Genomic DNA, 26552 nt, shown 5'->3' on the forward strand with positions numbered 1-26552 from the left:
TTAAACAGTAGATTATTATAAGGTCAATCTGGTTATTTAACCAGTTGTAACAATTAAATCTAATCAATGTCACACTTATACTGATTGTTCAGAAACTACATACATGTGGTTGCAGGGAAAAAACATTTTTATCAGTTGACTCAATGATAGCTGAAATCATGCCACCTAGAGGAAAGCTGTGGTATGTCTTACAACTTTGTACTGTTATTCATTAATTTATAGTTTTGCATTGATTTGTTGTTACTGCACATCAAATAAAAATTAGTTTCACATAAATATTGTAAAACATGCATTTTTAGAAAAGATGCTAAAACAACAGCAATGGGATATCCTTAATTATAAAGTTTTAGTTACCTGCTATCTCCTAGGTAATAACATGCTAAAATTCTAATCATTTATAAAGCATAATTTGAATATTTAAATTCTTAATAGCAAAAATGTCAACCACTTACACCTTTATGAGTCACCTAATGTCATTAAGTAACAGAGAGCAGCAAATAGTCAGTATATTGTATCTTAGGAATAAAGAACCAATAGCTGTATATAGTAAATTATTGGATACCACGTCAGTAAAGTAGTTCCATTTCTGCAGCATCCAGATAATTCAAATGTAAAGTTTTAATTATCAGACATGCTCAGGCAAGACCTATAATGAATTATCTAGTAGCAAGTTACAGAATAAACTGACAGCAACAGCCTGGGGTGATATGTTAACTCTAAATTGACACGGCCAGGAAAATTTTCACCTTCTGATTAATGACATCTACTAATTTTTTGTAAGTACTATTTCCATTTTACTTTTCTCCAGAGGATAGTTTTCTTCAGTCCTTAAAGACTCAGCTCCTTACATGAGCTTTGGTGCCAGCATCTACTGGTCTAAATAGGAGTGGGGCTGTCCAGTTCTTGCAGGCTTCCTGCTGTAAATGGCACAACTCACACAATAATGTAGCCTCACATACAGCTCAGGAAGCACATAGGCATTGAAGACACTTGCTGCAGCCTCTACTGTATTTTGAATAAAGAACTTCTTAATAGCCCTGTCCTTGGGCACACATGTGGCCACCACCCTTTTTGCCATGATCATTGTTCCTTTTGTCACCTTGAAAGTGAGGACCCAAAAGAGCATGGCGTCTACTACTACCTTCCACTGGCCATAGGTTAATGTCATGGTTAAATGAGACCGAAATACTGAATGCCCATTTATCTTTCCAGAGAAGAGTTCAATTTCTAGAATCTCATTTTCTATAAGACATTAATATCATCTAAAATGTGAGGAATCACTATTGTGTACAGCAGCTCTGTGACTCGAGCCTGGATTGAACTATACTATCTGTGTGGCCCTGGTCAGGTTACCGAAACTTATTGCTTGTTTCCTCATCTGTATAATGGGGACAATAACAGCATCTACTTAACAGGGTTATAAGGAAGATGGTATGAATTAAGGGTCATTATGAAACCTTTAAATATTGTCTGGCATAAAATCAATATTGTTTAAATGTTTGCTGTTATTATCACATGTTCTGTTCCAACTTTTACTTGAATAAGTGATAGAACTATGCAAAATAGGATGGTTAAAAACAAAATAGCAATGATTTTTTTTTTTACATCAAGAAAACAGTGGTTCTCACTTAAAAATAAAGTTTTATTAATCAAGAGGCACAAGGAAACAGTGGACACATGGAAAGGGAGTCAAATTTTTTATGTTCAACATTCATTGCAGGGTAATTAGCAAACCTTAAAAGATAAAGTAGGATTCTAGCAAATAGGACTCTTCATACAGTCATCAAATATAGCTAGTATCAATAGTACTCTATTAAACAGTATTTAGAGTTTGGATTCTAGAACAGAATAAGTAAGGAAAAAATAAAAAATGTTTTAGTGTCTCATTAAATGTCAGGATCATTTTTCTCAATATAAGGCTTTTCAGACTGTCAAAAATTACATTCTTTAAAAAAAGTATTATTCTATTCACCTCATGCATTGTTGGCATTTAAGAAACTTATACTATCCATAATGTTTTCAATCTTACTTTTTCAGTTAACATATCATTGACACTGTGTTTTCATCAGTCTTCATGATAGTTTATGTAAATGTCCTCATATCACTGAACTTGTAAGTTTTAAACAATTTCTTGCTATTAAAAACAATTCTATATAATACTGTTCACACAGCATTTTCTGTCATCGGGATCTTTTCCTGAGGAAGGTTTCCAGAAGTAGAATTGCTGGGCCTCAATAAGCACCTACCACCTGTTAGACATTAAACTTTTGTTGGAGGGAATTCTATCTAGAAAAGGAACACTCACAATTACATAGATGAGAAATGAACGGAAACCTATAGGCGCAGCACCGCACTTGATCTTCCAAATGCATAAGAGAGAACATCTCTTGACACTCTACTACATATCAGGCACTGTGCTAGATAGACACTGCATACATTAATCCAATCTTTACACCATGAACTATATATTATTATATCTGATTTATATGCTAGCCTTACAAAGGTTAAGAAACTTACACAAGGAAACAAAGCTAGTAAGACTCAAAACAGAACTCTGAACTCAGTTGTGATTCCAAAATTATGCTGTCTCTCATCCAACAACAAACACTGGCATTTCTTAAAATGTTCAGTGTAAATATAATTTTACTGGTTATTAAGGAGTATATTTGGGAATCCTAGTAAGGACCAAGATACAGCAGTCATGTCTCATGCAATCTATCCTAGTGTTCCTGCCATTTGTAGACAAAGATATCATCACATTGAACCTTTTGGACTTTGAGCTTTTATATTTATAATATACTTAAGAGAACCCAGTGTTGCTGTACAAAGACAAATATTATTGTGTAGAAACAGTCTTGATGTTATGATTGGTACTTCTCAGTATTTCAGGGCAACTGCTGAGTCTGGCTGCCACACTGATATTTTCAAAGCTGATGTCAATCTATTGTTTATGTCCTGTCCATGGGAGGGATACATTTTTACCTAAGATTGAAGTCTGGTTCTGCAAGTGCAAAGAGGCAACTGTCTGGTAGCCTGAGGGTGAATCAACAGCTGCAAGGCCACCCACACATACGGACACAGCTCTCAGCTGTCTCTCCATTTAGAGCCCCAGTTGGTCCTGACCTCTTACAAATTTGGTATTTTCACTTTGATGTTTATGAACCGATTGCATTAAAAATGCAGGATAATGATTCAGGGTTAAAGAAACTATTATTTATACAAATGTGGTTAACACCTCATCATTTTAAATTGGCTGTGCTAATGCTCATTGTGCTCTTCAGGGTTTTGTGTGTGTGTGTGTGTGTGTGTGTGTGTGTGTGTTTGCCTGAATCTACAACCTACATTTGCTCTGGCAGTATGTTGAGTATGTGCTAGAATAGAATGGACCTAGGCAACTCTAGGGTCCTACAACTAAATACACTTACTTAGAAAACCTCCTAAATAAGTAGGCCCCTCGATATAAGTGAAAAACATGGGAATTCACTCCTTACATGGTATCTGTTGCTCCAGCAGTTCTCAAGATGTCTTTTGATGCGTCATAAACCCATTCTTTTGGAGAACAACAAAAAGATTTAAGGTCTAGTGTATTAATTCTGAAAGCCTCAGATGATAAACAATGCTAAAAAACCAAACGCTATTTGTTACTAACTAAGTGGCGTAACATTTAAGGCAACAGTTACCCTACCATACAAGTTAATTATAAAGAAACTTATCTTTTTCAAAATATAAATACTGAAAGAAAAGTCAACAATAATTCAATCAATAAAATTTCACCAGTATTTGTATATGCCTAAATTGTATCAATAAATGTTTATGGAAAAAGCTTAAGACAAATTCACAATTCCCAATTTCACTATTGTTTTATTAGACTAGATATATGCTCTGTAGCTTTATTCTCTTCATAGTTGGGATAGACCCACTAGCCACATGTAACTTAAAAGTTAGAGTAATTAAATAAACTAAAATTAACAGTTCCTCCGTATCACTAGCCACATGTGAAATGCTCAATAGCCACTTGTGCTAGTGGCTACCATACTGAACAGCACAGACGTAAATTCGATCATCACAAAAAGTCCTATTGACAGCAATGATTTAGACTTTTAGTCCCTATAATTTTATTATAAGGTATTATGCCCACTCTTCTAACATATATCCTTGCTCGCCTTACTCAGTTGAAAACCAAAGAGTGTTTAACAGAAAGCTGAATATGTGCTCCTCCCACTGAAGGAGAGGGCACAAAGGAGGGAGAAGAAAGGTGAGCAATGTTGGAACAGGTATTTTAAGAAAGCAAACTTAAATTTAAAAGGTTTACTGCATCTCTAGGTAAAAAGTCCTAAATACTAACTCCCTGAAATTATGTTCAGTAGACTAGGTAAAAAATATTAATACAGCTCTCTAAGCTAGAAAACAGTCTAAATTTAGAGAATCTAAAATTATTTAAGAACTGTTAGACTATAACTTCCATCTATATAACTATGATTAGATTCATTCTAACTTAGCATTTTATTAAAACATTAATCACAATTTTAAATGTCTTGTCAACCACCTCAAACATTCTACTTCTAAATCTGCTCACAGATTCCCTTGAGCAATATGTTTAATCAAATGTCAGAAAAGCTTGCTCACTGAAAAAATTTACCAGGACTACCAATGCTACAATAGTCAGTAAGATTCAAACACCCAGCTGGCCAAAATTCAGACTCCTGTTTTCTTAGGGAAGGAATGAGAGAGCTTTTTGTAGGCACGAAGTAGTTCTCTCTCCTGTTTCCAAAATTTGCTCTCACTGCCAATTCACCTCAAATAGTCTTCATACTCATGATATCTACAGGGCTTACCAGCATCTATACCATATCACTGACATGCAGAGTGGAGATAAATATCAATCACATTGATCCTAATTGATGAATTTGAAGGAAGAACAGAATGAATTCTGCTTTGGTCAACTGGAAAAAATGTTTCCAAATAAAAACAAAGCTAAATTATCAATAAAGTATTGACAAATTATAATATTCACTATAATAGTCAACTTTCCTTGAAGTTAAATTCCTTCAAGTTAGCACATTAATGGAAATGTGGAAGGAAATGGAAGGAAACCATAAGAGATTTCCCAGAATTTATACATTCCTTTCTTCACCCGTCTGTTTTGAAAGACAAAAAATATTTTATTTTAAAGAAATTGGATTGCCTTCAAATAGACCTTCTAGAACCTCCTACTGAGTGACTTTAGGCTCTAAGTACTAGTAACCCTCTGAACTATTCTATCCAAAGGGTTTCCAAGGTATATTTTGCAATTAATTGAGTAATATTTGAGCAACGCAGAATTCTAGGTAATTTGAAAATAAATTCAGTGCTCCAACTCCACTATAAAAAGTGCTAAACTTCTAAGATAATTCTATTTTCAGTCCTAGTCAGGTATTATCATTGGCTTTCAAATTCTGATGCTTAAAAATAATTAACAACCAATGCTAAACTACGATAAAGACTAAGAACATTAACCCCAGCCATCCAAGTATCTAGAACATTCTATATATGAAATAAGGAAATAAGATAATTATTTCTATATATGAAATAAGGAAATAATGCTTCCAAATTATTGGTTCCTATTTTCCATAGTTCTTTCTAACCGAGGAAAAGTAACCTACTATATTATTCTCAGTAGTTACCAAAAATAAAATCCTAAGTGTTACGTTTAAATAAATGGGGAGGCAGGAATTGCGGTTTTCTTTCCCCTCATTAAAAAATTCAAAGACAGGTGGTATGGCAGCTCACACCTGTAATCTGAGCACTTTGGGAGGCAAGAGGCAGGAGGCTCCCTTGAGCTCAGGAGTTCACAACCAGCCTGGGCAACATGGTGAAACCCCATCTCCATCAAAAAGACAAAAAATTAGCTGGGCATGGTGGCGCACGCCTGTAGTCCCAGCTACTCGGGAGGCTGAGGTGGGACGATCGCTTGAACCTGGGAGGCGGAGGTTGCAGCGAGCTGAGATTGCACCACTGCACTCCAGCCTGGGTGACAGTGTGAGACCGTCTCAAAAACAAACAAACAAACAAAAACCACAAAGACAATGTAGAAAGATGAAATAGACTTGGATTATTTATCTGATTGATATCAGAATAATGTAAATGTTGTAGGTAAAATATTTAGAATAGAGGTGACAGAACTAAACTCAAATATTCACTTAAGATACACAATTAGTTTCTAAAATATGCACATTCCTGGTTTCATATTTATACATAATGGTATTTTGCTTAATACCCAAGAGGCAGAAATACTAATACATAGAAGATATCAAATCTATATGATAAAAATTGTCATATAATTCATATATACTTCATAGCCTTCTAACAAAAGTGATACAATTTTTTCCCTGATAGTGGCAACTCAATTTTGCTTTGAAATAAAATAATTTCTGAACAAAGGAAATCTGCAAATATTCTCTTCCTTACTTTCAATGTGAAAATCTTGTCAAATTTTTTCAAATTAAATGAGGGACTATAAAATATGACTATTATGTTTCAAAACAGTAAATAAGCTACTTATCCATATCTATGATGTGAATGTACTATTCAGAAAAATTCCTGCAAAACTCTAGTATAACCCAGAAACAGATTAAATTAAATTAAGTGTAATCTTAGTTCTGGGGAGAAAAATGTGTTTAAGTTGCTGCACATATTTTTTTTTTTCAAAATTATGTGTTTGTTAGGTCATATTGAAATATTTATCCGTATTAAGTTATAGCAGGATATTTAGTTCTCCTGTATCACTACTGAGGCATATTTGTTCACATTTATTTATATTGAAAGACACTAATGTTCAAAAGTTAGAATAAATACAAAAATGCGTCTTGTACTTTGCTGTTTTAACTACTTGATATCTTAGGTGTACATCTTCCTTTATGATAACAAATACCAGGCCACAGACTGATTCAGCTTTAGTCATGTAATACTGTAACACTCAAATGGGTTTCAAAATATAAACATCTCTGCTCTTGCATAGTTTTTTGGGGGGAAGATTATCCTTCAATATGTAACAGATGAAAGTATGTACAACTGGGTGGTAGGAGGGAACCATTTTTATTATGAAAAGGGATGGATCCTTTTCAAAAAGGGACAGATCATATTTATTAAATAATTCCCTTAAAAACTTTACATCTTGGGCCACATTTCACGAAAATTTTGGAATGATATTAAACAGTCTTTCCTCTTTTTAATAGCTGGATACTAAAACTCACCCAATTTAATAGCTTTTAAGGCAATAATATGGAATCAAGTCTCAAATAGAATGCAATATTCTGCTGCAGATTATTTGTTGCCTAACTGCATCATTTCACTGGCTGGGCAGTCCATAAAAAGAATTTAAGCTAACTCAAATATTTGGGAGGGAAAAAAAGAAGAGAGAGACTAAAACATGTCAAACATGCTTCCTGTGAAATTACGTCTCATTGCATAAGCATGAGAATTTCCACCTCTGTAAATCTCTCCTGCAAAAATAGCCTAACACCTAAAATAAATCTGTCATTATTTATATTATTTAATAAATAAAAGGAAAGAAAATAAAAGCTGAAATCTGGGCCGGGCTTGGTGGCCCACGCCCGTAATCCCAGCACTTTGCGAGACCGAGGCGGGTGGATCACAAGGTCAGGAGATCAAGACCATCCTGGCTAACACAGTGAAACCCCGTCTCTACTAAAAATACAAAAACAAAAAATTAGCCGAGCGTGGTGGTGGGTGCCTGTAGTCCCGGCTACTCGAGAGGTTGAGGTGGGAGAATGGTGTGAACCCGGGAGGCAGAGCTTGCAGTGAGCCGAGATCATGCCACTGCACTCCAGCCGGGGCCACAGAGCAAGACTCCGTCTCAAATATAATAATAATAATAATAAATAATAATAAAATAAGTTGAAATCTGTTGTTTCTTAAATCATATCTTCCAGATTACCCAAAACTAAAATCACCACCCAAAATCTGAAAAACTATAATTTTAAATTTTATTATACAGGTTTTCTCAATAACTTCCCAACACAAACCATAAGACACCAATCATTCCCAAAAACTACAGATACATAGTTGGGTCTATAAGTTAGAAGGCAAAGAAATATTAACTTCAAAGAGTTTAATTATGAATTAGTACTGTATTTCTGAAAACATTGGTGATACTGAAATAACACACCAATAGACATGACCAATATGATCCTGGCAAAATGCGTATCTCGCTAGTCAAGCAGAAATATATCCTTTTACAAATGTTCTGAGGAACAATGCTTAAAATTATGCAAGGGTTTAAAATATAATTTTAATGAAGTATATATAAAATGTACATAAAAAGGGAAATATGAAATCTAGCAAAAGTCTTTTGACTTTTTTACAAATGGTATCCTTATAATTCACCAACTATCAGAGGATGACGTATTTCTCTAGAAAAAAATAAAATGACTGCAATTGTATTTCTTATGATGCTTTATGTATCAGAGTCACTTGCAGATTCTGGTCTGCTGTCGTCTGGCCCATCACTTTCCTTGTCCCAGTCTTTCATAGATGCTCCCATCATGAAATCATCACGTAGGATCGTCCAACCCGGGCCCTCTTCTGATTTCACTTCAGTCTGAGGAAAATTATAGAATCAAAATATTCCAAAGTCAATTCCATCATAAGGAAACAAAAAGGTACAAGCTACAAAACAAACTTTTCAATGCTTAGTTTTTAAAATAGGGGTAAAACCAAGATAAATTATAAATTGACTTACTTTATACACTATGATTATGTACAAATGTATAATAAAGAACTAAACATTAATAAAATATTGCATGGACTCCATAAAAGAAACATGAAAGCAAAACAAAAATTTTTTTTGAAGTGAGGGAAAAAAAATATAAATCTAGGTTTAGTATTAATTTTTTAAGCACTTTTGACAACCAAAACAGACTTATAATACTATTTAACCTTCAGTGATAATTTACTAGAAAATTTGGGGCAAATTATTTCACCACAAATAACAATTTAACAAAGGCCTTTAACCCAAAGTAAATTAAAAGTGAGAAAAAGAAACTACCTTGGTACTATGCTAGGTTTTTTAAGATGCTATCTCACTTAACCTTTTCATAAAAATTTGAACCAAATGTTCTTTATTTAGGTTATGAGCTCACTGCCTGACCCAATCATGTAATCAAAGACTAATCGCATGTTGAAATTATAAATAAATGAAGCAGGCAATAAACATAATAGGTAGTCAATTCATTTCATTTAGTCACAGGATTTATGTGGTACTAAGAATTACAGGCTTTCATTTCATGGTACAATAGTACCACCTTGTGGTATCAATTAAGTAACACAATAGATGCAGCACTCAAAATTTTTCATTCCTTCCACAAATATTTATTGAGAATTAGCTGTGTATCAAGCACTATGTTAGGAACATAGTGATGAACAAACCAAAGCCCCTGTTTTTGGGGGGGCTAACAGTCTATGCATATCTATTTATGTCAATCACAGAAATACAAAATTTTGTAAAAACCTAAGGCACAAGAACCCATGACATTTGGTTAGAAAACAGTGTTATCATTATGCAGTCATCAACTACGTAAAAAACAGTTTTTTAAAAAAATTTAAAAAAAAAAAAATATATATATATATAAGGTATTTGCTAGGTTACAAGAGATTACTTACCTAACAGGCGAAGCTTCCCTTTATTTAAAAAAAGATAGCCCTGAAACATTCATTCCATTAAAAAAAATAATAAATTGAACACTATTACAAGCAAATAAGAAAACTGTCCTATTGGCTCACTCTTGTCTTCTTGAGGTCAAAATATCAAGCAAAGCTTGTGCTTAAATATAACTTGAAGACTGAATGGGATATAAATGTTAGCAAAGATTTCAGAACTGACTTAGTATGTCAAACATCAGCACACTTTTTACTATAATTGACCCAACATACAGAAACAAATTAAAAAATCTGTGCTATTTAAAAACCAACATAAAACAGTTCCATTGCTTCTCACGCCACAATGATAGGTGAACAATAATGTAGGAAGAGAACGAGTATATTAACAATTTTTCATTTCTTATTTCTACAATATCAAACCTACCCTTAAAACTGAAATTCTACTTCTATTAGATTAAGTTAGCTAGCTGGATAAAAGGCCATTTTCCTTGATTTTCACTCTGTCACCCAGGCTGGAGTGCAGTGGCGTTATCATGGCTCACTGAAGCCTTGACCTCCCAGGCTCAAGTGATCCTCCCACCTCAGCCTCCAGAGTAGCTGGGACTACAGGTGCACACCATCATGCCTGGCTAATTTTTTTTTTTTTTTTTTTGTGCAGACAGGGTTCTGCCATGTTGTCCAGGCTGGTTTCGAGCTCCTGGGCTCAAGCAATCCACCTGCCTTAGCCTCCCAAAGTGCTGGGATTACAGGTGAGAGCCACCACACCCCAGTCAACCCAGGTTTTCTTTAAATAAAAAACTGATGTTCACAATGAACAAAAATCCACTTAGAACCAACAATTATAACATCTCTCCTGTCAAAGTAAGAATTCAAAGCTTTCAATTAAATTCAGAAAAGTGTATAGCCATATCCAAACTGCTGACTAGCAAAGACCTATCCTGACTTTGGTATTTGAGTTTACATATGAACAAGTGCAATCTCAGTGTGAAGCCTCTATGTTAGGCAAGTACACCCAAAATGCCATCAACACGTTACCAAAAGAGCACACTGATGCCACATGACTGACTCAACACAGAGTGTTTCTATAAGAGAGCTCACCCTGGCAACCAACCTCTAGCTGGACTGAGCTACTCCTCTACTCCTCTCCGAGGTAGCACCAGAAAACCCGCAGGCAACAGAAGAACGAAGAAGAAAAGGGAAGGTGGACAAAACATTTTTTTTTTTTTTTGAGATGGAGTCTTGCTCTGTCGCCTAGGCTGGAGTAAAGTGACGCCATCTCGGCTCACTGCAAGCTCCACCTCTCGGGTTCACGCCATTCTCCTGCCTCAGCCTCCCTAGTAGCTGGGACTACAGGCACATGCCACCACGCCTGGCTAATTTTTTTGTATTTTTAGTAGAGACGGTGTTTCACCATGTTAGCCAGGATGGTCTTGATCTCCTGACCTCATGGTCCGCCCGCCTCAGCCTCCCAAAATGCTGGGATTACAGGCGTGAGCCACTGTGCCCAGCCGACAAAACTTTAAACATGTATTTCAGAAAGAAAGGAACAATAGTAGACCAAAGGAAGGAATTCACTAATTAAAATGGTGACACTAACTATATCACATGTTTGTCTTGGAAGATGATTGCTGTAAACATCTATTTTAGGCAAGAAGAGCAACAACAGAGTAAGTTCAAAGTTTTGCTCAATTGTCCCCAATGTAAAGAATAACAAGAAGAGCTTTACAGGGGGATTTTGGTGATGTTTTTGTTTCTTGGTTTCAAGGATCAATATAGTCTGTATCAGTGATTCTTAAAATGTGATCTCTAGACCAGCAGCATTATCCGCATAACTTGAAAATATGTTATTAGCAATTCAAAATCTCGAGCCCTATTAAATCAGAAACTCTAGGCATGCTGCCTAGCAATCTGTTTTTATAAGTCAGTCAGTGATTCTGGTACATGTTAGAGACAATTATTTATTTGCTTTAAATAAACATTTTTTCTTAGTGACAGTTGTGCTTACTGCTATAAGACCAAGTACACTTTATGGCTGAGAAGGAAAGATTTTAGAAAATCCAATATTCGATTTTGTAAATCTAATATAAGATTCAGCATTGTATGCCGTAAGTATGGACATCACTCAAGCTATCATTACATTAGCATTTTTACACTGTGAAGCAACAATTTGGAAACAAAAAAAAGACACGATAGAAAATGTATAAAAACAAGCGCAGGTTAATACATTTTAAAAACAGATATGTTAGATGGCATCTGTCAAGATGGCCGCTCAAGAAAACCTTGTTTTAGGCCAGGTGTGGTGGCTCACACCTGTAATCCCAGGAGTTTGGGAGGCCAAGGCGGGCTGATCACTTGAGGTCAGGAGTTTCAGACCAGCCTGGCCAACATGGTGAAACCCGTTTCTATTGAAAATATAAAAATTTGTCTAGGTGTGGTAGCACAGGCTTATAATCCCAGCTACTGGGGAAGCTAAGGCGGGAGAATCACTTAAACTGAGGAGGAGGAGGTTACAGTGAGCTGAGATCACACCACTGCACTCCAGCCTGGGCAACAGAGTGAGACTCCATCTCAAAAAAAAAAAAAAGAAAACCTCGTTTTAAAGGCAGCAGAATGACTCTTTAAATTCTAATGCCTACATTTGCTAAAGACTTACGCAGAAAGAAAAAAGGCAGAGGGCACATGCTAAAGTGGCAGTTTGAACATAAACAACTAGTCTTGCTCAATTGCAATACTCAATAAAACTTCAGAAAAGTGATTTGTTGTTTTAAAGACATAACTCAGAAGGACAAGATCAGAAGAGACAATATCAACACAATTTTGAAGGTGAAGGTGATGGACCAGAAGACACCAGGAAAGTTAAATCCTAAGACTGTAACTGTCGCACTGACAAAACTAACCCTATTTACACTGCAGAATCTGTGAAAGAATCAGAAACTGGCAGTAAGTATCAGGGACTTCTGGAAGTTAAGGGTTGAAGTGGAAGAACCAAAATAAAAAGAACTGGGGTGAAAGATATGTTTTGAGAAACTTCCCCATCCCATTCCACAATAAGCTGGCCTAACACCCCGGAGGTTTAACTTCTAAAGAGGTAATGGGCTTGCACAGATGAAGGCATAGGTATAGAACTGAAAATGGGATTAAGTTACACACACACACACACACACACACAGAACAACCAGATATTGAATCCCAGCTCTCTTCTCACACTGGGCTCCCAAAATGCTGGTAGGCAGACCCTTTTCTTCTAAGTAGGAGATCGGAAGTTACTTTATTGAAAATCTGACCAGTTGCTAATAAATTCACCCAGAGAACCCTACAGTGAAATTTAAGGTGGATGACATCCGTATATTCATAGCTTCCAGTTGAATTTTTCAGTCTATTTGATCTAATCATGAACACACAACTAACAATTATCAAAAAGAAGACCGAGAACAACACAAACACAAAATGTAAAAAGTGACTTGCAGAAAAAAAAATTCAAGAGAAAAAAATTTAGGGAAAAATATCATCAACATCCTTGAAGAGTTAAAATATATTGCATCCATAAAATCAGAACAGTTGCTACTTGATTTTACTTCGTTTATTTATTTATTTTTGAGACAAAGTTTCACTCTTATTGCCTAGGTTGGAGTGCAATGGTGCAATCTCGGCTCACTGCAACCTCCGCCTCTTGGGTTCAACCGATTCTCCTGCCTCAGCCTCCCGAGTAGCTGGGATTACAGGCACCCGCCACCACGGCCAGTTAATTTTTTGTATTTTTAGTAGAGATGTGGTTTCACCATGTTGGCCAAGCTGGTCTCGAACTCCTGATATCATGTGATCCACCCACCTTGGCCTCCGAGCTAAGATTACAGGCCTGAACCACCATGCCTGGCCAACAGTTGCTATTTTAAAAGAAATATTAGGAGAATAACAAAGCGCTTAAAATTAAAAATATGGTGGAATAAGTAAAACAAAACAAAACAAAACAACCACATTACAAAAGTGAGAAGATAACAGTAAGGAAATTGCCCAGAAAATAGACTAAAAGAGATGAAAAGTAGAAGAAAAAGATAACTAGAGAACCAGTCCAAGTGGCCCAGGATGCAAATAATACGAGCTCTACAGACAGAGAAAAAATATACAGGAGGAAATTAATGAAGTACTTTAACAAAATTTCCCAAAGTGAAGGACACACATTTCCAGATTAAAAGCAGCCCTCGAGTGTCCAGTACAACACAATGAGAACATTATTGTAAAATTTTAGGACAACAGGAACTAAAAGAATATTCCATAAGCTTCCAGGAAAACAAAAGTCACATACATACCCATAATCAGAAATCAAAAGATTCCAATTTTCCAATAGCAATCCTGGAATCAAGGAAGCAACAGACAAATACTTTCAAAATGTCAAAGGAAGATAATATCCAACCTAAAATTCAATATTGGGACACATTATTACTGAAATGTGAATACTGAACAGAAGTATTTTCAGACATATGAGGTCCCCAAAAGTTTATTTCCAACGCAGCCTTTCTCAGGACACTGAGGATGTTCTCCACAAACAGATGGAGTAAAATAAAAAGAAGACAACATGGGATAGAGAAAATAGAGCCCCACCAAAGGAAAAAGAAAGAAACGGCCAGGAAGAAAATGAATGGAGATTCCGAAATAACAACTACACATCAAGCATGAAGGACAACCTGCAGCCAAGTGACTCCGTGAGACAGCATGTTGAAAACGGTCATTACCATGACATCTGTCACTGTATGTTATTTTAACTTGACAAAACCACCGGAGAATATGCTTTACCAAAAGAGTGAGAGTAAACCAAGAATAAAGGAGCTCCAAGAACCCAGAAATAGGGAATTCAATCCAGGAGAAATTCCAAGGATCACAGAAAATTTAAGTCCTAGATGACAACAGTGAAGCAACCCAAGAAAGCAATCAGGGGCTACAAAGGAAAATAGAGGTTTCTAGGAAAGGAAGTCTCAGAGAAAAGAATTACAATAGATACATTACTTGAGATCATTTGACTTTGAAAAACTAAATAAAGGAAATTAAACATGAAAAGTCAAGACAATTATTAACTTCAGGAAAAACAAATAGAAAGGAAACATAAATATGGAATATTACAACATTCAGCTATAAATAATTTTTTCACATGAATAATAAATGCTGAATACTGACAACATATAATTGTAATCTAACTATATTGAGTGGACAAAGGAGAAGAGATTGTGTAAGATAATTAAATCTTTGCCTACTATAATAGAAAACTGATAGATAATGCCTCAAACTGATTAATCAAAAGATACGACTGTACATATGCACGAGTTAGTGATGGCAGCGGCCGACCGTCCGGAGTGGCTGCTGCCATCATACCAGTTGCAGCAGGGAGGTGCAGGCAGTGGTAGCAGGAGCAGAAGCAGCAGTGGCGGCCTCGGAACCCTTGTGCCCCGCGTCCGTCCCGAGGCAGACAATTGTGTCACACCCACGCTCACACAGGCAGGCAGGATCCGCTCCCAGGCCGGGAGCCTCTGCCATGGCCTCAATCTCACTGCCAGCCGCATTTTGGGAACCCCGGAGTAGCTGGTCAAAGGCGCAGCCAAGACTTAAGGGGCCAGCCCCCAGAGTGTCGGGGTCATTTGTACGGGGTTGGCAGGGGCCGTGCCACCTGCAGGGAAAACATACAGTAGGCAAACAGTTCCCAGGCCCGCTCCAGGGAGCCACAGCGATGGGGCCAGACTAAGCCGCCCGCCAGCGGCAGAGCAGCACAGTCAGGCACGGAAGGGCAGGCTGAGAGGGACCAAGAGGAGGACTTGGGCCTGGGACGGTGCCAGGCTCCATAGAGCTGGTGAGAGCTGGGAGCAGGCAGAAGTCCCGCCCTCGCAGGCATAGCTGCAGCAACCCAAGTTCCGGCTGCAGACCCAGGTATGGCTGCACTCTGGAGTGGAGGGGCCAGCAAGGTGCCCCCTGCCCCTGCAGGCTCGGAAGTATCTTCTCCCGCTGCCTGGCCTCTCCCAGTTCCCAGTGCCCGCTCCGATCTCAGAGCAAGGCTGGAGCAGAACCCAGAACTGTTGCAGTCCGGCTGATTGTACGCACACTCGGGGTAGCGCTGACACGCCAGGCCCCCGGGGCCCCCTCCAGACTTTGGGTGCCAACAACCATGAGAGGGAGGCCGAGGTGGGGCTAAGGGCAGCTCAGCATTGACCTGCAGGCACTCCTTGGCCAGGACACTCTGGGCGCCATGAGCAGTGGCAGGAAGCACACAGGCTGCCGGGTAGAAGGGGGAGGGTCCCCGGTGAGGCCCTACCTTCAGGCCAGGGAGGGCCTGAAGCCTGCGGACCTGGCTGCCAGTCCTGTGGACCAGAGTGGGAACTTGTAGTGCTTTTTCTGGGCCAACCCATGATAGCCCATGGACCAACTGGCACTCAGTTCCTCTCCTCTAAAGCCCATAAAAAGCTCCTGACTTAGCCAGACCCAGAGACAACAAGACCACCAGCTGTAGGGAGGAGCTATCCACCGCAGGGTCTCCCCTGTTCCACTGCTCAGTAAAGCTCCTCTTCATCTTGCTCATCCTCCACTTGTCTGCGTACCTCATTCTTCCTGGATGCAGCACAAGAACTCGGGACCCGCTAACTCGGGCTAACAGAGGTGTAACACAAACAGGGCTGACATATGTCCCTTGCTCACCATGTTGCAGGTGACAAGGAGAGAAGACAGAAGGAGAGAAGAGCTGCAGCCCTTCGGGAAGCCCAGATCTAGGAGCTCCCTGAGCCAGGGCTGTGACATCTCTTTAGGGTTCTGCAGTTACTGGCATCTCCAAGCTTCCAGAACGGCCACGACGTTCCCCAGTGTCAGCCATGGAAGCTGCTTACGTACACCTGGCCCAGCCGCAGCCTCGCAAGTAGCCGGCACCCATGCCAGTGCCTGGAGCTCTCCACCCTGCTGCAGCTGGCATGCCTAGCTGTGTTCAGTGGCAGGACCCCATGCCCGCTCATACACCCCACGCCTTTGGCAGGCATGGGATCCAGGCCGGTAGCTCAAGCCAAGCGCAGACTGCCAGGCTGAGTCGGCAAAATGAGCCCATAGGACCGAGCAAAACCGGCAAAGGCACCACTGACCACAGAGGTTTCCAGCTGAAGCGACACCCAAGGATCCTGTAACATCAGGAATACAGAGATGTATAAATGCCAGCAGGACTAGCTAGAGAAATAAGAATTAGTTGCCCCTGAGGTAGGAGATATGAAGGGTGGGCAGAATGGGGTGGAAAACAACTTTATTTTATAATAAACGTTTATGGCAAAATGTGGCTTTTAAAACTACATGTAGGCCGGGCGCGGTGGCTCAAGCCTGTAATCCCAGCACTTTGGGAGGCCGAGACGGGCGGATCACGAGGTCAGGAGATCGAGACCATCCTGGCTAACACGGTGAAACTCCGTCTCTACTAAAAAATACAAAAAACTAGCCGGGCGAGGTGGCGGGCGCCTGTAGTCCCAGCTACTCGGGAGGCTGAGGCAGGAGAATGGCGGGAACCCGGGAGGCGGAGCTTGCAGTGAGCTGAGATCCGGCCACAGCACTCCAGCCTGGGCGACAGAGTGAGACTCAGTCTCAAAAAAAAAAAAAATAAATAAATAAAACTACATGTATAAGAATTAAAAAAAAAGGATTAGTAAAAAAAGGACAGCAAGAAACAGAAAAAAAAAAAAAAAAGTAACATCTAAACCATTTCCACAAATCCTAAGTTTCCCAAGCTTCTTTTCTACCAAGATCTTCCCAAAAATACCCTAAGAAATCCTTCTGGTTTTATTAACAATGATGATTCTGCTTTACTTTCTAACAATAAATGAAAAAGGGTCAAACACAGTAAGTATACTATGAAGTCATTGTGTGTCAAGCACTTTATATAATATTGCCTTATTTTTAATTCTCTTAAGATTCCTGGCCAGATAGCAAGTATCATGCTTACCTTATAAGAAAAATAAGGCTCAAAGAAGTGAAGTAAGTATTCAAGTTCAGAGTTAATAAAGAGCTGAGTCTATACACAAACACAGATCCATTTGATTCCAAAGCCCACGTTCTTTCCACAATACTAAACTTCTCTAAAACTTAACCAATGATATGAACACAATACAGTAATATACTTTGTTCTTATATAACCTGTTATAACCTATGAACGAGTACTAAAATACATGCAAAATGCTGAATATGCTTAAGGTAATTTCCATAAAAGATTTGGGGTAAATTACATTACACACTGGATTGACATAATTTCAATTTGCTATATCTTTTCCATAAATATGATTTACCATTAAGTATAAAAACTTGCAGCACCCACCAAAAAAAAAAAAAAAAAGATCAAAGATTAATATAAGAAAAAAGAAAAAAAAAGCCTGAGGCAAATTCTAAATGTGTCATTCACTGGAAAAGCTTGCTTGGGGTGATCCCTGAATAGATTTCATTAAATGTTAAGACATCCTGAGAATGGAGGGTTTTTGGTTTTGTTTGTGAAACAGAAGTAGTAGCAATTTGGTGTATTCTTTTCACAAAAGGAATAAAAAAAGAGTTCTGGATTTGAATCTTAGATAAGCCATTGACTCCAATACTGTAAATTAGAAAGTTTTAGAGGTCCAGCCCTTCAAAGAAATAAAAAATTTATTATTTTTTATTAACTGGGAATAGCTATAATGTAAGATAAAGTTAACCATAATATACATGTTAGACCAGGTATTTACTATCATTAGATGGAAGCCGTGTTAGCTGTTAAATATAACTAACTAATATAAATCGTAAAGTATAAACTGAAATAATCAAATTTTATCAACTCAGAGTCTTTCAGTGTTCCTGCAAGGCAGCACTGATTCAGTGACTTAAAGCAACCTATATAACTCTTTCTGCTTATATTAAATGAAAAGTAAAAGTGACTAAATGCAAGAACTTAATGAAAACTTCATGATGCAAGGAAACAAACAGTCCCCACGTTCCTTGGCCTAGTTTTACACAAATATTGAATCAAAACCATACAGAAGGAGTCTGTGTCCATTTTGAAGGTGAAGACAACCCTTAAAAATGTTAATCAGCTTTCATTTCAAAGTGCAAACATACATTGGCAGCCACTGAACACTGAAAAATAAGGTTTGGAATTACACATGCATCTAACACCAATGAGATAGTTAACTGCATTTCATTTGCTGGGGTGGGGGATAATTAAAATCAAACCATAAAGAAAGAAACAGTGTAGTTTCATCTATATTTAGTAATCAACAATAGTTGATTTCATTGCTTTCCCTAACAAGAAAGTTGTTTTCATTTTTACTCAGTTTCACCTAAATTTTAAAAAGTTCTTAACATTGACTAAATTCATCTTAATATCTTTGTTGTTAAAAATTTTCAGTAAGATATTTGCAATTGTAGTTAAAAACATACTTTATGGATTCAATTTTTTTCACCCACTGATTTTTTTTGTTTTAATTTCATTTACTGCCCTTGGTTTTACTATGTACCCAATACATATGTCCTTGCTCAAAGTGGTTCTATTTGGTGGTTTCTATTATTATACATCTTGTTATCCATACATTTAGTTCTTAATTCAACATTGACTTTCCTCAACATTTAAACTCTCTTAAGAACTCTAAGTAAGCTAAAGCTAACTAAATTACCTGAAAAGTCAAATGCAACACTTCAGGGAGCCTTTTGACAGTGCTCTATTCATTTTCATAGTAAATTAGTTGTTTGAAATATTCAGATACACTCTGCCAATTAGTCTCTTAAAGCACATTTTATCTGCTACATTATACAGCATATAAATGAAAATCCAGATTTATAAACAAATTAGCAGAGCTGTGAATTCAGCTGAAAAACAGATAGCAATGTCTTCTTGATATCACAAATTTGCTAAAAATCTTGAATAAGAAAACATATGTAAAAGTGTTTTGCAAAACTATGAAATGTTATACAAACAAAATAAAGCTGCATCTAGTAAGGAATATGCACACTATCCATCTACTGAACTCAACAAACAAGAGACTGGTCCCATCAGACCCCCTTGGAGAAACGGGTGATTCTAGGTCTGGGACACAGAAAGCACAAGGTTTGGGCCGGACATCTTGTCCCAGAATGCAAGGAATCACTCAAAGAAAATGAGGTCATGCCAAAAGGACACATGAGCATTTACACAGGTTCTCACAGCCACATCTGCAAACTTAAGCAACAAAAAGTACAATGATACTCACTGACTATAAACACTGAATGAATAAAAATCCCTGTGTCCATGACATTTTAAAAAGACAAACAAGCCAGGCACGGTGGCTCACGCCTGTAATCCCAGCACTTTGGGAGGCTGAGTTGGGCGGATCACCTGAGGTCAGGAGTTCCAGACTAGCCTGGCCAACATGGTGAAACCCCATCTCTACTAAAAATACAAAAATTAGCTGAGCATGGTGGCGGGAACCTGTAGTCCCAGCTACTCAGAAGGCTGAGGCAGGAGAATCACTTGAACTCAGGAGGTGGAGGTTGCAGTGAGCCAAGATCGCGCCATTGCACTCCAGCCTGGGCAACAAGAGTGAGACCCCAGCTCAAAAAAAAAAAAAAAAAAAAAAGACAAACAAAAGAAGAAAAAAGAGAGGAAAGCTCAAGTGCCCGCACTGGAGGTGACTATTAAACTCCTTACTCTGGAAAACCGTAATTAAAAGGGATGAAACATCAACCCCCATCTTTAGGAACTTTAATTTATCTCCTGAAAAATGTCAGCTAATAAATTAGAAAACAAATGAGAAAATCACCATTCTGTAACCTCAAGTCACTTAACTGTTTCGGCAAGGATCACTAATTGATGGTAAAAGGCAAAAGATGGAGACAGGTATAAAACTATTTGCCCCAGAAATTACTTTCTAACTGGGGAATGGGGAGGGTGTACCTTTAATATATATAAAAAATGTATTTACTATCACTTTAACCAAGTGGAAACTGGCATCACTAGCATGAGACATTCTGATAATGGGTCTCCTGATGTGTTACAATATCAAGTACATAGCATAAGCTATTAAACATATGATATAATTATGGCAAAAAAAGTTTAACCTAAATCTCAGCAAGACTTTAGTCCTAACTTCTAGCTTACAGGAAAAAGGCATAAAACAAGATAAATGACACCATAATGAATTAATCAGACAAATTCATAAACCTGGATTCATTATTCATTCTTCAAGACAACTGGCTTGTCTCTTTAAAAAGCTAGTCTTTACAAGAAAAAAAGAAAGGCAAGGGATTGGCCTGGAATACAAGAAACAAGACAGAATCAAATGTAATGGGTGAGCCTTAATTGAATTCTGGTTCTCAAAGTTATTTAAAAAAATCTTTTAATTGTATGGTATAGGAATGTCATACCTCAATAAAGCTGATTTTTTTTTTTTAAAAGAGAATCTTTGGGGCACATGTGGTTAATACTTTCAAATAATCAACCTAAACAAACAAAAACTAGATGGAGAGAAAGGCAGATAGCTATTAAAACAAACACAGTAAGTGTTAACAACTTTTAAACCTAAGTAGAAATACAGAAATATAGGTGTTTATACCACTATTCTTTGTAATTTTCTTCCTGTTTGAAAAATTTTCATAAAAGAGCTGGGAGTTCACGCCTGTAATCGTAGCACTTTGGGAAGCTGAGGCAGAAGAATCACTTGAGCCCAGGAATTCAAGATCAGCCTGGGCAACATGACGAGGCCCTCATCTCTAGAAAAAAAATTTTACAATCAGCCGGGCCTAACGGTGTCTGTGGCTCTAGCTACTCAGGAGGCTGAGGAGGGAGGATCGCTTGAGTCCAGGAGGTTGAGGCTGCAGTGAGCTGTGATGATCATACCACTATACTCCCGCCTGAGTGACACAGCAAGACCCTGTCTTTAATTAAAAACGAACAAACAAACAAACAAACAAACGGGGGGCATGGGGGAAGATTCTAAAATCTGTATTAAACACACAATCATCAAATACATGATGCATTTGATTTCTAGTAAATTTTAATTCCTTGACAAATCAAGAGAAAGTCAATTCTAACTTTATAAAGAATTTTCTAAGTTAGTTTTATGAGTTTCATAACTTGAAAATGTCTTACTATGGTTAACATTTTATCTTACATAACAGTTTTGAGAAATCAGATTTTAAAATGTGTCAGTCTTCATTATGCTCTACATGGGGCATGTGAGATCTAGGAAAAAGCAGAATGCAAGCTGCTTCCTTCACCATTCTCTTCCGAGTCTTGCTGGTACTGTGGCTCATCAGCCAGCCACAGTTCTTCCAGCTCATCTGGGTGAGAGAAGGAAGAAAAGTTTCCTATTGGAAATGGAATTAGGTAAAAACATCTGCCATAGCATCTGGCACAAAGCACACATTAGTAAGTGCCCTCTCAGTCCTTCTACTCGCTATCCTTAGTTGCTGATGCCAAGTCATTGTGCATCATATAATCCCCAACTTGGGACACGTATGATCTTCTAATGATGTTCTGCACATTATTCACAAAGATGAGGACATTCAAATAGTACGACAGCACCCCCATAAAAGACAAACATCCTAATAAGTAAATTCTTGTAAGTAATACAGTTAGTTCAACCATAACTTGAAATGGGGAACAAGAGAAAGTAGACACATTTCTAGTTCCTTCAAATCTAGTTTTAGATTTTCTAAGGATTATGCATTATTAGAGCCACCCCACCTAAAGTGAGTGAGAATGTCCAAATCTAAACATAATTTTAATCCAATTATTGGAAGATTTTTGGATTATTCAATAATTCAGACAAAAAGTAGTAATAGTTCCCCTTCAAATTGGTTTCCAACTTTGGAATTCATCTTTGACTATAATTTTTAGAGAAAAAATAAGCACTAAGTATAAGGAACTCGTTTTAATGGCATGCAATGCAAAACAAAAATTATTGCAAACCTTTATATAGCACTTACTATGCGCTAAGCATCATTCTAAGCACTTGATGTATATTAATTCAACTGACTCTCACAACATCCCTATGAGGTAGGGACTGTTATTACTACTATACATAACAGGCATTTTGAACTCAGGCAGTCTGGTTCTAGAATCTGTGGCTTTAGTACTATGTGTTATATATCCCCACAAATGGTCTCAACTGCCTACTACTCAAAATGCTAATTTTTACCAAGACACAATAAACTATTATTCTGATTTTAAAAAATGCATTATACTTGCTAACACGTAAGACTGATGTCTTAATATAATGCATTTTAAAAAGTCAAATGCATAAGACTCATCTGTGCAGGATAATTTTTTTTTAAAGCCTTAACCTCACTAAAGAAAACTGAATACAGGCAGCCACTTCAGCGACTTCAAATAGCACATTTCTTCATATAGGGGCAAAAAGATGCATGGCACCATTAATTTTAATTTAACAGTAACTAAAGATTTCTACAGCTGTTCTGTAATAACCAGTTCTTATTCCTCACTAATATCTGTATTTTCCATAAGTCAAAATGCTGCATGTGCCATATTGCCAAACCTAAGTTCATTTTGATTAAAATTGTTCAATTCAGAAACCACCCTACATTAAAACTAAATAGCATATTTTAAAAGACATAAATACAATGAGAAACTGGCTTAAAACCATTCCCATCAACGGTAATATGTACAATCCTGCTCATTCTCATTTCAAACATGGAGTCTCACTTTTGCCTAAATTCTATTTAGGCATTTTCGGTAAACAAACATTAAGCTGAATTATTTACAAAATTAGGATTCCACACATTCCTATTAGAGCAGCTTCACGTGAGAGTAAAACACCGTTGTCCTGCAATACAGGGGCAATCTAAGGACAGCATCTTTCTCTACCCGCTCGCCTGCCTTCCACACCCCAACTTGATTTAAAAGCTAAATCCTGGCTGGGCACGGTGGCTCAAGCCTGTAATCCCAGCATTTTGGGAGGCAGAGGTGGGAGGATCACTTGAGGCCAGGAGTTTGAGACCAGCCTGGCCAACATGGTAAAACCTCATCTCTACTAAAAATGCGAAAAAAAAAAAAAAGGCCAGGCGTGGTGGCATGCGCCTGTAATCTCAGCTACTCAGGAGGCTGAGGCATGAGAATTGCTTGAACATGGGAGGCAGAGGTTGCAGTACGCCAAGATCACGACACTGCACTCCGGCCTGGGTGACAGAGTGAGATCCTGCCTCAATAAAACCAAAAGTAAATCCTGAAAATTGCCGGAGGCCCATGAAGGGACCTGAGTGAGGAATTCCTCCTTTTCCAGGCTTCTGTCTTTGGAAGCAAGAATTCAGCAGATCTAAGAAACAGAAGAAATGCATGTTTTCAAAGGTACATAGCAATTTGGAGTCTGGGTGTAAGTTGCAAGATACCTAAGAGGTCAGGTATTTCGGAAGCATTCTCACCACTAACTATTTACCTATGAAGAAATTACGAGGTTGCCATTTATGATAAATAAATGAGAAATAGAGGAGTACCCTACCTTATCTCTATGTTTGACATTTAAAGTGCTCATATCACAAAAATCAGAAAAAATAAATAAGTACCTGGACTTTTCCGGTAACTCTTTTTCCTAGGGACTTCTATTGAAAACTATTGTCCAGCAATCACTAAGGAAATCACTTTCTTTTGTTGTTGTTGTTGTTGAGACAGAGTCTTGCTCTGTCACCAGGCTGGAGTGCAGTGGCGCAATCTTGGCTCACTGCCACCTCTGCCTTCTGGGTTCAAGTGATTCTCCTGCCTCGGCCTCCCAAGTAGCTGGGATTACAGACCCCCACCACCACACCCAGCTAATTTTTGTATTTTATTTTATTTTATTTTATTTATTTTATTTTATTTTTTTGAGACGGAGTCTCGCTCTGTTGCCCAGGCTGGAGTGCAGTGGTGTGATCTCAGCTCACTGCAAGCTCCGCCTCCCGGGTTTACGTCCTTCTCCTGCCTCAGCCTCCCGAGTAGCTGGGACTACAGGCACCGCCACCTCGCCCGGCTAGTTTTTTGTATTTTTTAGTAGAGACGGGATTTCACCATGTTAGCCAGGATAGTCTCGATCTCCTGACCTCGTGATCCGCCCGTCTCGGCCTCCCAAAGTGCTGGGATTACAGACATGAGCCACTGCGCCTGGCCAGTAAATCACTTTCTAATAGAAACCAACTAGCATTTTCCCTTACTATAAAATTATAATTTCAGTTTCATTATTTAAAAAAAAAAAAAAAAAAAAAAAAACAAAAAACCTGAAATTGATATATTGGCACTTTCAAGTAAATGAAAACCTTGTAGAAAGTCTATAATTCAAGAGTACAAGTACCATATAGCCAATGCTTTCCTAACAGCAGCCAATATATTCTCCTTAGAGACTCATAGATTTAACATCACGTCTGCTTCTGTCCAGTCTTTAGAGTAACAGAATTAAATTCCAAGAAATCTGATTGAATTTTAGTCGGCTTTTCAAGAAAATAGCAAAAGGAATAATTATGACTTTTAAAGCTAAGGAAAAAAAATTAATGCCTCTACATTAATAAAATCTTGATTAACATACTGAGAAATAAATCACTCTAGATAGGAACATGTTTTGAATAGAGGAACAGAGGTATTAATCCTTTAAGAGCTAAAGCTTACATTTTTTATAAAACTTTTCTTAAAAAATATGTTTTTGTTGCTTCCTTAAACAGTGTTCTAAATACAATGTAATATTTTTAAAAATCACTCAAGGTCACCAGGCATGGTGGCTCATGCCTGCAATCCCAGCACTTTGGGAGGCCTAGGTGGGTGGATCGCTTGAACCCAGGAGTTCGAGACCAGGCTGGGCAGCATAGCAAGATTCCATCTCTTTAAAAATAATAAAATAAAATAAAATAAAATAAAATAAAATAAAATAAAATAAAAATCACTCGGGGTCAACATCAAGATATTGGTCAATATGCCTTGCCACGTGTTGATATATAACTGGGATGATGCTTCCTGTATTCAATCCAAGAGAGGAATTACAGCTTCTGGATTAGGTAATTCCTTCCAGATAACTGAAAATTAGTTCTTTAAATCTAGAAGATATTACATTTATTCATGTGAAAAACTCTCTAAAATAGACTATTCATCTTCCCTGACTCAGTAAACAAGCTAATTGTTCTTAAAGATTCAGGAACCCTACTAAGACATACAGGACTCATCAGCTCCTGCCCCAGGTGGCCTCACCATACTCTGCTATTCTGGTTGCCTCCTTGTTTCTAGCCATGCTATTTCCTGCACTAACCAAACGCTTCTCCTGCACTGTTGCTGTTAACCTGATCTTTACTGTCATCCTTCTCATTTCTGAATATAACCTGGAGCAGCCACTGCCTCCAAAAATCTTTACCTCTCAGACATGTTCCATATTTTATATTCTCTATTTTAGTGAAAGTTGTCACCCTTTCTGAGTCTCTCAAGTTGTAAACCTGAGTTAATTAACAACTCTTCCCTCTCCCATATCCCTCTACATGTGTTAATCGCACATCAAGTCAATCTATACCTTAAAATTGCTTCTCCAATCTGATTCCTCTTTTCCCTTCACCCCAACCCACTTTACCCCACACAATCTTAGTTCACGTTCTCTCTTCTTGCTTTGATTATGGCAATTGTCTTCCACTAATTGGTCTTCTGACTTTTCCATCCTTCAGCCCTTTCTTTTCCTTAAAAATAATGAAATCTTCACTATCTGAGCGACAGATTAAATCATTCCCCAAACCTCAGCACTGCACAATATTACCCTTGTAACAAACCTCCAAATGTACCTCCTTAGTCTAAAATAAAAGCTGAAATAAATCAAAAGAGAAAGACAGAAAAATCAAATCTGACCAGATCACTTACCTTATGGCACTGGCCTCCAAATGTGTAAAGAATAAAGTCCAGATTCCTCAAGAGAAGATAGAAGACTTCAAATCTGATG

At 37.8% G+C, this 26552-nt stretch overlaps 1 protein-coding gene across 1 annotated transcript in view; it reads right to left on the reverse strand.

The window, feature by feature from the left end:
* Window positions 1–7971: 7971 nt before the first annotated feature.
* Window positions 7972–26552, reverse strand: part of RRP15 (ribosomal RNA processing 15 homolog) — a 44714-nt gene continuing 26133 nt past the window's right edge. The window contains exon 5 of the mRNA XM_009187221.3: window positions 7972–8599. Within this exon, the coding sequence (XP_009185485.1) occupies window positions 8456–8599 (144 nt within the window). The 3' untranslated portion in view covers window positions 7972–8455. The remainder of the gene's footprint in view (window positions 8600–26552) is intronic.

This window comes from Papio anubis, chromosome 1 (assembly GCF_008728515.1).
Source record: "Papio anubis isolate 15944 chromosome 1, Panubis1.0, whole genome shotgun sequence".
NCBI lineage: Eukaryota > Metazoa > Chordata > Mammalia > Primates > Cercopithecidae > Papio > Papio anubis.